Genomic DNA, 13,517 nt, shown 5'->3' on the forward strand with positions numbered 1-13,517 from the left:
TCATGTCATTGTTTTGATGCTTGTTCCAACCCATACAAAAAATTTAAAAGTTTACATACTTTATTCTCTTGACTAGGTACAACACACCCTTCAGGTTGAGTCATATAAAAAGTTCCACCTCCAAATCACCATTCTAAAAGTCTCAAAATAATCTATGTTGGATTTTTTAATAAAACCTTTTGCTACTAACATTGCCTTATATTTCTCTATAGATCCATCAGAATGATACTTTTTCTTAAAGATTCATTTATAACCAATGGATTTTCCTCCTTTAGGAAAATCTACTAAGGTTCAAGTATTATTTTATTTTGAATTGATTCAATTTCAGTCTTAATGGCTTTATCCCATTGTTTTGCATCAGGAGCTCTAATAGCTTCTACAAAGCTATTTGGATATTATCAACTAGATAGGTATAGAAATCATTACCGAAAGAAGTTTCCTTCCTCTGTCTTTTACTCCTTCTTAATTCCTCACACAAGGCATCATTATTATTATTATCTACAGGTTGAAACGTCTCACTAACCTTTAAAGGAAAAACATGTTCAAAAAACTCAACATTTTTCATCTCCATTATAGAATTACTTTCAAGTATATCACTTTTAAAAACTAGAAACCTATAGGCAGCATTATGTTCAGCATAGCCTAAGAACATGCAATCAGATGTTTTAGAGCCTATTTTCCTTTTCTTAGGAATCGGGTAACATCACCTTAGCTAGCATCCCCATACTCTTAGATATTTAAGGTTAGGTTGATAACCTCTCCACAGCTCATAGGGAGTGTTACCAGTCTTCTTATGAGGTATTCTATTTTGTAAAAAGCACATATTAAGCAAGGCTTCTCCCCAAAGCTTATCAGGTGCACTATAACTAATAAGCATCGCGTTCATCATATGGAACGTAAACAACCAAATAAGCTTAGATATTTTACAATATCAATATAACGACACTCTAGGCATTCTTTTTTATAACAAATATTTTTGGCTCGCTCTGCATGACATATATAATTTGCATATAAATAGACTGAAACAAGAATTATTTATTTCTTAATTTTATTATTTTGGATTAAGAATTAATGAATAAAAAACATATTTTAAATATAACTGATAAAATATCAAAGTATCAACTATTCACCGCGGATTTTATTCAAAAATATTCGCGAACGCGAATTTTTTTGTCATGGCTAATTAGTCCACGTAGTTTGTACTACATTGTCATTCTATAAATAATATTATACTTTTCTTATTTTGAAATTGAAGTTTTTTTTAAATAAAATAACATTTATATTCTCTTTAACTTTTAAATCCATATTTATCTCTATTATATTTTTTAATCAATAATACTCGTCTTTTTAAATTTTTATTAAAATAACACTCGTTTCTTATATTTTAATTAAAAATGTTATATTCACTCAAACTCAAATAAAAAATTATAAAAATTAAAAACTAAAAATTAGAATCATAAGATTTTCAAAAATAATACGAAGAAAAGCATTATTGGAGCATAAAATAAATTAATAGTTGTAAAAACATATAATTAAATTTAATAACTTTTTAGTATGTTTATGTATGATTTGATTAAAAATATAAATATAAATGAAATAAAGATTATATATATTAATAGCATTTTTAAAATTAGAGTGTGTTGTGTTTTTCTTATAACTACTTTCTCTTAGCGCTTCAGGTAAAAAAACCAATTTTGCTTGTGATATTTGTATAGTATAAAATATTAACCGAGTGGTTAAAAAAACAACCGGATATTCAGGTAATCTGTTTATATCTTATTCTGTTTATATTTTATTGGGCTTATATCAGCTCAGGATCCATGAGGTAAATTATAAATACAAAGCCAGGGCCAAAAGCTAGGTACGTTCCACTTAGGCATTATTTACTCTACGTTACTCTCCAATACTCAATAGTGAAAATCATTCACAAAACATTCAACTAAGAGCCGAGGCTCCTCAAAATCACACGCCTAACTTGAGCGTTGGAGTATCTTTTGCAGGTACATCCACCCTCGTCAAGAAGGAGACCGATCGGCTTGCGCCAACACCGATCGGCCAACAGTAGGAGTTTGGAAGCGAGCGAGCGGCCCAGACGCGTCAGCAGGTTAGTCTCTCGGTCCCCAAAACTTTCCACCGAAACATTTTGGCGCCCACCGTGGGGCCGAGCGTCAAACCCAATGATGACCACGAGGAGCATGGATGAACAACAAAGCACCAGAAAGATGATTAGAAACCACAAGAAACCAAGACGAGCGTTCAGTCTCGACATCACTATTTCAGATCAACACCAGAAACTTTCGACAAAGTGAAAACTACAGTAGATGAATCATCATCTCTACGTGAGACGTCGTCAACAAGATAAATATTTTTTGGTATATAACTATAAATATAGTTATTTAATTATTATAACCGAAACATTTTCTGGCATGATTAAAATAGTCAAAGAAATTGTTGTGTTAGAGATAACTATCAACAACAATATTATAAAATCTCAAGACGGTTTTGATACCTTGTTTATTATCTATGTTATTTATTCAGTGCAATTCATAATATCTGATAACCGAATCATTTATTATACGGTTATATACCATAATATATCATCATGAGAATTTCAGCAATGAACATCTTGAATAAATATATATCAAAATCCACGCCATCAACTATGCAAGTGCATACTAAGATCTAGTCATAAACGGACTTCATGGAATTCAATTAACGAAGGGGAAGTCTCCTATTACAAACACTAATTGCCAATTTCGTCAGCAAAGTTCATAATTAACGATCAAGTCCAAGACCGAGCGGTAAATCCCTCTCGGGAGAGAGGTAAAACCCTCTCAAAGCCGAACGGTAAAGCCCGTTCCCTAGGAAGCACTCCTAGGTTGAAGACCGAGCGGTAAATCCCTCTCGGGAGAGAGGTAAAGCCCTCTCAACGACGAACGGTAAATCCCGTTCACTAGGAAACACTCCTAGCTCAAAGTAGAGGTAAGCCGAACGGTAAAGCCCGTTCCCTAGGAAACACTCCTAGGTCGAAGACCGAGCGGTAAATCCCCCTCGGGAGAGAGGTAAAGTCCTCTCAACGACGAACGGTAAATCTCGTTCACTAGGAAACACTCCTAGCTCAAAGCAGAGGTAAAACCCTCTCAAAGCCGAACGGTAAAGCCCGTTCCCTAGGAAACACCCCTAGGTCGAAGACCGAGCGGTAAATCCCCCTCGGGAGAGAAGTAAAGCCATCTCAAAGATGACCGGTAAGTCCTAGGTTAAAGTTGAAGACCGAGAGGTAAATCCCTCTCGGTTCCTGTTGAAGGACGAGCGGTAAATCCCGCTCGGTTTATGTCGAAGGTCGAGAGGTAAAACCCTCTCGATAAATGTCGAAGACCGAGAGGTAAATTCCTCTCGGTTCCTGTTGAAGGACGAGCGGTAAATCCCGCTCGGTTTATGTCGAAGGTCGAGAGGTAAAATCCTCTCGATAAGTGTCGAAGACCGAGAGGTAAATTCCTCTCGGTTCCTGTTGAAGGACGAGCGGTAAATCCCGCTCGGTTTATGTCGAAGGACGAAAGGTAAAACCCTCTCGATAAATGTCGAAGACCGAGAGGTAAATTCCTCTCGGTTCCTGTAGAAGGACGAGCGATAAATCCCGCTCGGTTTATGTCGAAGGTCGAGAGGTAAAACCCTCTCGATAAATGTCGAAGACCGAGAGGTAAATTCCTCTCGGTTCCTGTTGAAGGACGAGCGGTAAATCTCGCTCGGTTTATGTCGAAGGTCGAGAGGTAAAATCCTCTCGATAAGTGTCGAAGACCGAGAGGTAAATTCCTCTCGGTTCCTGTTGAAGGACGAGCGGTAAATCCCGCTCGGTTTATGTCGAAGGACGAAAGGTAAAACCCTCTCGATAAATGTCGAAGACCGAGAGGTAAATTCCTCTCGGTTCCTGTAGAAGGACGAGCGGTAAATCCCGCTCGGTTTATGTCGAAGGTCGAGAGGTAAAACCCTCTCGATAAATGTCGAAGACCGAGAGGTAAATCCCTCTCGGTTCCGGTTGAAGAACGAGCGGTAAATCCCGCTCGGTTTATGTCGAAGGTCGAGAGGTAAAACCCTCTCGATAAATGTCGAAGACCGAGAGGTAAATTCCTCTCGGTTCCTGTAGAAGGACGAGCGGTAAATCCCGCTTGGTTTATGTCGAAGGACGAAAGGTAAAACCCTCTCGATAAATGTCGAAGACCGAGAGGTAAATTCCTCTCGGTTCCTGTAGAAGGATGAGCGGTAAATCCCGCTCGGTTTATGTCGAAGGACAAAAGGTAAAACCCTCTCGATAAGTGTCGAAGACCGAGAGGTAAATTCCTCTCGGTTCCTGTTGAAGGACGAGCGGTAAATCCCTCTCGGTTTATGTCGAAGGTTGAGCGGTAAAACCCTCTCGATAAGTGTCTAAAACCGAGAGGTAAATTCCTCTCGGTTCCTGTTGAAGGACGAGCGGTAAATCCCGCTCGGTTAATGTAGAAGACCGAGAAGTAAATTCCTCTCGGTTCCTGTTGAAGGACGAGCGGTAAATCCCGCTCGGTTACTATTGAAGGTCGAGCGGTAAAACGCTTTCAGTTCCGCCAACGCAGCCTCCCTCAAACTCATCAGTCCTATAGTTAACCACGGCTAAAGCCAACCGCTTAACTCGGACTTGGGGGGCATAATGTATAGTATAAAATATTAACCGAGTGGTTACAAACAAACAACCGGATATTCAGGTAATCTGTTTATATCTTATTCTGTTTATATTTTATTGGGCTTATATCAGCTCAGGATCCATGAGGTAAATTATAAATACAAAGCCAGGGCCAAAAGCCAGGTACGTTCCACTTAGGCATTATTTACTCTACGTTACTCTCCAATACTCAATAGTGAAAATCATTCACAAAACATTCAACTAAGAGCCGAGGCTCCTCAAAATCACACGCCTAACTTGAGCGTTGGAGTATCTTTTGCAGGTACATCCACCCTCGTCAAGAAGGAGACCGATCGGCTTGCGCCAACACCGATCGGCCAACAGTAGGAGTTTGGAAGCGAGCGAGCGGCCCAGACGCGTCAGCAGGTTAGTCTCTCGGTTCCGAAAATATCCACCGAAACAATATTATAATTTTTTGCTTATTTTTAAAATGTATATATTGTAAATCTTCCTTTTTTATTTACTTGTTAGTTATTATTTTATTTTGAAAAATATATATATAATTGTCATCTTATTAAAAATATAATTAAGATAAATGTTAATTGTTAAAAACATAAAGAATGTTATTTTTAAACTAAAAATAATAAGGTTTTATTTGGCATGACAAGATGATATAAGTATAATATAGTATTTTTATTATCTTGTAATCTTTTTGAAAGTGTTTCAAGATGAGATTATTTTTATCTCGATATAGTTATCTAGATGTTTTGTGATTAGATATTCTTAAGAAATTAATAAAAATTCAGTGTAGGTTGTTTGAATTAACTCAATGTAAATCAAAATCAGTATATAAATCTATATAAGTTATTGTGTTTTTATTTATTTTTTATTATTTTCAATTTTTAATGTTGGCACCACCCACAGCTTCATTCGATTTCCTCTCTTATCAACAATTTTAGATAAAGTCTTTCTTTGAAATTTTAAAAGATACTTTTCAAACAATTCACTCTATCTTAATTATGGTTTTAACCTTTTTATTTTATTTTATATTATATTATCTTTCTATAATTTAGTGTTTGACCAATTACATACCAATTTGAATTGTTTCAACAAAATTGTATGCTAACTAAATATAATGAATAAGTAAATCTTCACATCCAATTCATGGATAAATTATTTTCTTTTCTTTAGTGAGATGATAAGGTTTAATAACAAGTTACACATCAGAGATGATATGTATATGGGTTATGCCTTCACTTCCAAAATTTCTTGACGCACCCCTCAAAATTTTGAAATCATCATTTCGCTTTTCGAAAAAGTAATCGATTACAAATTTTGAAAACTTTCCAAAACTAAGTTTTATAAAATTTTCGAAATAACATTTTGGAAACAAAAATTCTGAAAAAACATATTTGAAACAAAATTTCTAAGAAATTATTTTTGAAATAAAATTTTCAAAGCATATGAAATATATTCCTGGAACAAATTTTTTAGAATGAAATTTTTGTAAAAAATTTCGAAACTTATAAACTGCCTTTCAAAACAAGCTTTTTCAAATATTTATATATAAAATATGTTTTGGAAAGATTTTTTTGGGAATAAATTAAATATATTCTGAAAAAAACTTTTAGAAATAAACTCTTTCGGAGCACATGAAATATGTATTTTTTTTATTCTTCTTCCTCTACCACAGTTGTGCGGTGCTGACAATGGTGGAAGCCCGTAGACGTGGTGGTGTAATGTGGTGCACTGATCAATCCTATTTCCGTCTTTTCTTAATATTTGGGGATGTATTTAGTAATTGTGGGGTGGATGAAGTAATAACTATCGGTCACATCGCAACAACCCAAATAGGAATAGGATGTTAAAAATAGGTTTAATACCCAATTTTGTCCCCACTTTGTTTCGGAAATCTCAAGTTAGTCCCTTTATAGAAATGTGAGTGCAATGGATCCTTACTTGTAATTATTTGATTCTAATGAGTCCCTTCCGTTAAATAGAAGGAAACGGAGTTAGTGGGCTGATGATGTGGCAGTTGTCTTTGGTGAGGTGTGAAGACGCAATTGTTTGCGTGCTTACGTGGTGTTAGGGTTCCCCATTTTCAAATTGGATTTTATTAAAAATTGGGGATAAAAGGATTTGGGGGTGATTTGTTGGAGATTAGGGCATGTCCGTGTGCGAGAAAGAAGACAGAGGCAGGCAGTGATCGGCACATTGCCATGCTAATCTTGCAGGAAGAACTGAATGTCATGCTTTTGATGTCATTCAAGGGTTGGAAGATATGCCATCGGTGCAGGGATTTGCAGGTGCTTCTGAGGTGGACCATTGCCTTGAAAGTTCAGATGTTATTAGGGAAATTTTTCATTTTGTTAACGAGGGTGAACCGGTTGTGTTTGCGCATCCTATTCCTCGGTTTCCAGTTGTGAAGAAACGGGTGCTTAATCCAAGCTTTTTGCAAAAAGGAGAAGAACCTCCCGGCGATCATATTCCTGCTTGGTTGCCTGCCTTCCCTGATCCACAAAACTATTCACAGTCACCAGTGGTGAATGGAAGGGGTACAGAACCTCGTGCAGTAAAATTTGAGCAAGAAAGAGAGAATGGCAAGGGAGAGTGGCCTGTGTTGAATTTGAAGCAGCAGATGGTCTCAAATATGTTTGACAAGTCTGCCTTGGACCCTGCAGACACTAAGGCAAAAAGAATAGCAGCAGAAGGTAACCCATTCGTTGCCGCTCCTTTGAAAATTGAGGACAAGGAAATTGTATCTGTTCCCCTTGCAGTCAAGGTTTTCAATGATGTGGTTCTCGATTATCCTGCTGTTGAAAATTTCGTTGAAAATGAACCAATTTCAGCTTTGGAGACATTTGCTCCAGTAATCTCCAACAAATCACCCCCAAATCCTTTTATCCCCAATTTTTAATAAAACGCAATTTGAAAATGAGGAACCCTAACACCACGTAAGCACATAAACAATTGCGTCTTGACACCTCACCAAAGACAACTGCCACATCATCAGCTCACTAACTCCGTTTCCTTCTATTTAACGGAAGGGACTCATTAGAGTCAAATAATTACAAGTAAGGATTCATTGTACTCACATTTCTATAAAGGGACTAACTTGAGATTTCCGAACCAAAGTAGGGACAAAATTGGGTATTAAACCTTAAAAATAACATGAAAATGTGTTTTTTTTCAGTTTTTAAATTAATAAGTATTTTAGTTTATTTATTTAACCTTTTAGTTGTGATTGTAAAATTGGGAAATAATCTTAGTGAATACAATGTTTAAAAGTGTCTTAATACAAGTCCTTTCATAAAATCCCTAACCTACGCAGGAACACTTTGCAAAGTAGCCTCTTTATTTAAGTTGGCATGAAACCTAACATCTACGGTAGCATTTATTTTAAATATGTTTCACAACATATATTTTTCTTAATTTTTTTTTTTCATCTCTATAAGGACCTCAAAAGCCATTCCAATTAAAATTGTTTACTAAACATATTCTTGGTAGAGACATTTTTCAAAATCAATTCGTTTAATTTGCAATTTTTTACGTAAATATACGAAAATTACTTCTTTTGATTCTACTGTAAAAATGTCTTATTAAAAAATGAAATTTAAATCTAACTCAATTTTTGAAAATTAGTTTATAAAATGAATTTTACACCCATTATATATTAGAAATTAGTTTTATCTTTAGTTGAAGGAAGAATTTCAACATAACATATTTTTTTCATATACATCAAATATTAAAATTTTTGTTAATTATAATATAGACTAATAGAAAGTAAGATAAATAGATTCATGGATGGGGTGGAATTTGGAGGAATAAATTAGTTATTTTGGATTTCTTAAATAAAGGAAATAAAAAAGATTAGTTGGATAAGAGGCACCACAAAAAATCCCAATCGAAAGTGCATTATCAATCTCTGTCCAACTTGCTTAAAAAAAACGAAGGGCCCAATTAAGTTTCCGAAAGCAACCTAGTATGAGAAAAAAAAGACAAAAATTCGTGGTCTCCACCTTGGAAGGTAAGTAACGGATAAGCCTAGTGGAGCTCACCTTATAAATACTTTCCTTCAATTAAGCTAAATAAATCTCAATAGTATTTGGTTATTGTGTTCCTATATTTACTATTACAGCCACAAAACATTTCTCACTCCTTGCATCCATTCATTTCACGTTAATCCATCCAGGCAAAATTATCAATCAAATTAATGCATATCTAAACTAATAGAGATTCATTTATTTAATTCATATCTCACATGTAACTGAATGTAAAATCTAAAATCGTAAAATTTAAGAGAAAACACTTACTCAAAAATAAAAGTTGATCCAAATTCTCATATAGTATGTCTCTTTCTAATTATATGCTTTGATTGAAGAAAAAATAAGAAGAGAAAACCGCAAAAATCTAAATAAAAAGTGAGAGGTTTTATATTTTAGAGAGATGAAATATTTTCACTAAACAATATTTTTTATTATATATAATCTTTATAACTTTTAAAAAATAAAATATTTATTTTTTATTTAATTTAAATAGTTTCACTCAAGCTATATAATAAAGATTTATCATAAGTCTAATTTGGTTAGACTTAGAACAATTTTAATGATTATAGATTGTTTGATATATATTATTAGACTTGTATAATCACTGCATTAACAAACTCATGTAATATGTATTGTTAAACTCTTATAATTAATATATGACATACTCATATCGTATAATGTGTATTGTTAGACTCTTCTAATCAGTGTGTTTATTCGTGTCTAATGTGTATTGCAAAACTTGTCTAATTAATGAGTAGACAAACCTGTCTAATGTGTATTAATACATTTGTTTATATATGAATAAACTTATCTAATGTATGTTGTTAGACTCATCTAATCAGTGTATGGACAAACTCCTAGTGTTTGTTGCTTGTCTAATCATTGTATAAACATAATCGTCCAATTAGGATATGTTTGGTCTTGTATGTAATCAATGAATAGACAAACTCGTCTAATATGAATTAATATATAGATAAACTTGTATAAAGTATATTCTTAGACTCATCTTATGAATGTATGGATAGAATCATTTAGTGTTTGTTGTTAGATTTTTGTAATCAGTATGACATACTCATCTAATAAGTATTATTAGACTCGCCTAATCAATAAATGAAATTACTTGTCTAATTCTTTTTGTCATACAATTTTAATGATTGTATGGAAAGACTAGTGAAATGTGTATTGTTAAACTTTTCTAATTAGTGTATTGAAATATATGTTTAGTATTTTTTGTTATACTTGTCAAATTAATGTATTCCTAGATCTTCTAATCAAGGTATGTAATGAATTCTTCAATGTTTTTTTGCTATACTCATTTAATTGGTGTATGAAGAGACTTATCTAATGTGTATTGATAGACCCATATAATATTTTTTGCTATATTAGTTTAATTAATGTATAAACTATTACTCGTATGATTTTTTTGCTAAACTCATCTAGTGTATATTGCTAGACTTATTCAATAGTGTATATTTCTATACAATGATAATTTAATTATATTAGTTGTATATTTTAAGAGAATTAGTTTGTTAGCTTTTATCTTTTATTTTAGTCTTACTAAAGTGATAAACTCTTATATTTTGAAATTGAAAATAGTAAAAATGAATTAAAAAATATAAAAAAAAAATTATAACATTAATAGGTATGATTTTTTATTATGAAAAGATATTTTAAATCTCTAAAATGAACTATTAAATACAAATAATTTATTTTATTACAAATATAATTATTTAAAATTTAATACATTCTATTTACATTTAGATATGATTAATGTTAGCTTTTATTAAAAAATATCAGTTTAATTTACACATACTTGAAATATGAAGAATCTTCTAAACAATTTATATTATCAATAAATATTATTATTTTTTAAATAATGTTATTTCAAGAAATAAAAATAAAATATATTTTAAATTTTATTTTATTAAATGATCAAAATTAATTAGAAATAATAAAAGGAGAATAAAAAATAAAAGAAATAATATAGAAAAGGAAATAATTTCTTTAAACATAATTCATTATTTAATAAAAAATTTAATTATTTTTTTAAAAGATTAACTGAGGTGTGCATTTTGAATTTATTATTTTAAAAAGATTAATTCAAGATATTTAATTTTTAAAATAAATAGGTAAAAGAATTAATTAGTTCTCTAAGAAAATGTGACAGCAATATATATTGTGAGAAAATAAGTTTGTATATTAAAATAAATTTTCTAATATTTTTATATTATAATATAATATATTACTTTGTTATACATATGATTCTTGAAAATGAAATTCTTAATCAGAAACTTTGAGGAACAATCTTTTTAAGACAGGGTAATCTACTCGTTACGGTATTGTTAGGTCAAGAAATAACATAGCTAGCAAGACAAACTTGATAATGGATTTTGACCACTACTCATAAAATAACATAATGAATTTTTAATCCAGAGTCAATTTCTAATCTCTATCATTTCTATTATTTTATCTGTAATGTGTAAGGTTGAAATAAACTTTAACATATCTGTAAGTTAGCATTAGTTTAGACAAATTCAATAATATCAATTATATATATTGACTTCTAAAAAAAACATTTTCTAAATGATAGAAACCCAATTTAGTTCCCAAAAGCAACGTTGTATAAAAGAACAAAATAATTGGTGGTTTCAAAAGTGGAAGAGAATAATAATAAAGAAAGAAAGAAGAACTTTCGTTCTCCTCGGTACCCACACGATGAATATTGACCACGTTATTTATTATATATAAATTTAAGTGAAAAAAGTACTCCTTTTGCCTTTCCAAAAAATGAAGAAGAAAAAGTTAACTAATTTAATTAATTTGTCAAGATGTTATTTTCTTATATCTGCTTAAAATCTAAACAGCAATGCAATTCAAATTGATTTAAATTAGTTTCATTCTTGATAGTAATTAGACCTGTCAATTTGGTCCTCCTTACATGGTTTGGTCCTAACCCACGTGGGTTGGGGCCAAAAAAATTCATAGGGCCAAAAAGCCCTTCGTAGAAAAAGCCCACGGAGCCAAAATATCTTCAAAAGCCCTGTGGGCTAGGGCCAACCCATGGGCCTTTTTTTTTAGAAAAAATGTTCATTTTGAATATAAGAAAAAATATAATTAACTCCTAATTTGTTACAAAAATAGTTACTATAGAAAATAAATTGAAATTTTTATAAGAGGAGAGTTCTAAAATCAAGAAGCAAAAACAAAATGACAATATTTATTGAGTTAGATTCTCTAAGTATATAATTAAAGGATCATTTTATAAATTTGAAATTTAAATATTTAATTTCACTTTTTTTTAAGTTATAAGTAAGAAATTAACTTTTTATCTAAAATTATCCTAATTGAAATTTAAGAAAAGATTTTCTTTAATTGAAGCTCTTAATTTAAAAAAAAATAGGCTTCTTTATTTTCTTAGAAAGTTATTGAAAAAGAAATTAAATATAAAGGATTTTCTTTTTCATTTTATACTCAACAAATCATGTTCATAACAAAAATAATAAATAAAAAGAAAAAACTCATAAACCTTGTGCAGACTGAAGTTGTATTCGTCCATAGAATTCAATCTCGTCGTATTACTCACTCAAAATGTTTACATTTTAAATGTCATAAACATAAATATAAACATACATTTATGTTATGTGTTCTAATTGAAAGTTAAAAATAAATTATTTAATGTGTTAGTTAAAGAATTGAAACACCAACATTTGTCATTCTTTAGTACTTTAGGTCTATTTAAAATTTTCATTTTTTTATAATTTTTTAAGAAATTAACTTTCTTTTTATAATATATCATATGGTGATTTTGAGAAAAGATTATCAGAGAGAAAAAAACAAAATAAAACATAAGTTTAATTTACACATAAAATATTAATACTATTTTTTATCAAAAAAATTTAGATAATAAATTTTTGAATTATTTTAATTTTAAATAATTAAAAGCAGATTGAGTGATATTTTAGAAGTCGAGAAAACAAAACAGTAATTCCTTTTAAGAACTGTAAAAGCAGTGCAAATATTAAATCAAATTAATATGTTATTATCTCTCTTTGGGGTTATTTTGATATTACTAATTATATATAATTTTTTAATAATTGGTGTTTGCAACATAAGACATAATTTAATTAAAATTGACAACAAAATAAAGCATTTTTATAATATTTCAGTAAAATAAATTTGTAATACTATTTAGTGGTATAAAATTAAGTGTGTGGTTTGCAATTGTTTTTAATTATTTAAAAAAGTGGTTATTTTGAATATTTAATATTCTATTATAGTATAATTAATTAGTTTTATTTAATAATTTGAAATAAGAAATCAATTACATGAATATAAAATTTAGTACTTTTAATAGTTACTATTAATAATGTTGAAGTTTAGTTTCCAAAAAAAATTTAGTGGGCTAAATCCACCTTAACCCTGACCCTAACCCCCTTGAGAGGGGGCTTTGGGGGTTGGGGCTTTTTTTTGGCCCTCATTTAAGGGGCTTCTTAAGAGAGGGCTTTTTCAAAAGTGGGTTAGGGCTAGCTCCGGAGCCATGAGTCAAATTGAGACCTCTAATAGTAATAGAAACATATGCATGCGTATGCGATTTTTTTACTGTAGATAGTTAATTTAAATAAAAAACAAATTAATTTAAATAATAACATGATCAAATAATTATATTTTAATTTAAAAAATAATTAAGTCTAAATTAAAATTATTTATAGAATAAAAATGAAAATATAATTATTTTAATTTAAAATAATATTTACTCAAAGAGTAAAATTGAAAAGAAAACAAATGTGTACACGAAGAAGAAAAAACATATTTATATATAGATA

At 30.9% G+C, this 13,517-nt stretch overlaps 1 protein-coding gene across 1 annotated transcript; it reads left to right on the forward strand.

Annotated features, from left to right (window-relative positions):
* The first annotated feature begins 6,929 nt into the window (after positions 1–6,929).
* LOC108336632 (transcription initiation factor TFIID subunit 8) lies at positions 6,930–7,565 on the forward strand. The gene has a single exon (XM_017573104.1). It carries the CDS (start codon positions 6,930–6,932, stop codon positions 7,563–7,565), a length of 636 nt encoding a protein of 211 aa, XP_017428593.1.
* Positions 7,566–13,517: the final 5,952 nt, after the last annotated feature.

Source organism: Vigna angularis, chromosome 7 (assembly GCF_016808095.1).
Source record: "Vigna angularis cultivar LongXiaoDou No.4 chromosome 7, ASM1680809v1, whole genome shotgun sequence".
Classification (NCBI taxonomy): Eukaryota; Viridiplantae; Streptophyta; class Magnoliopsida; order Fabales; family Fabaceae; genus Vigna; species Vigna angularis.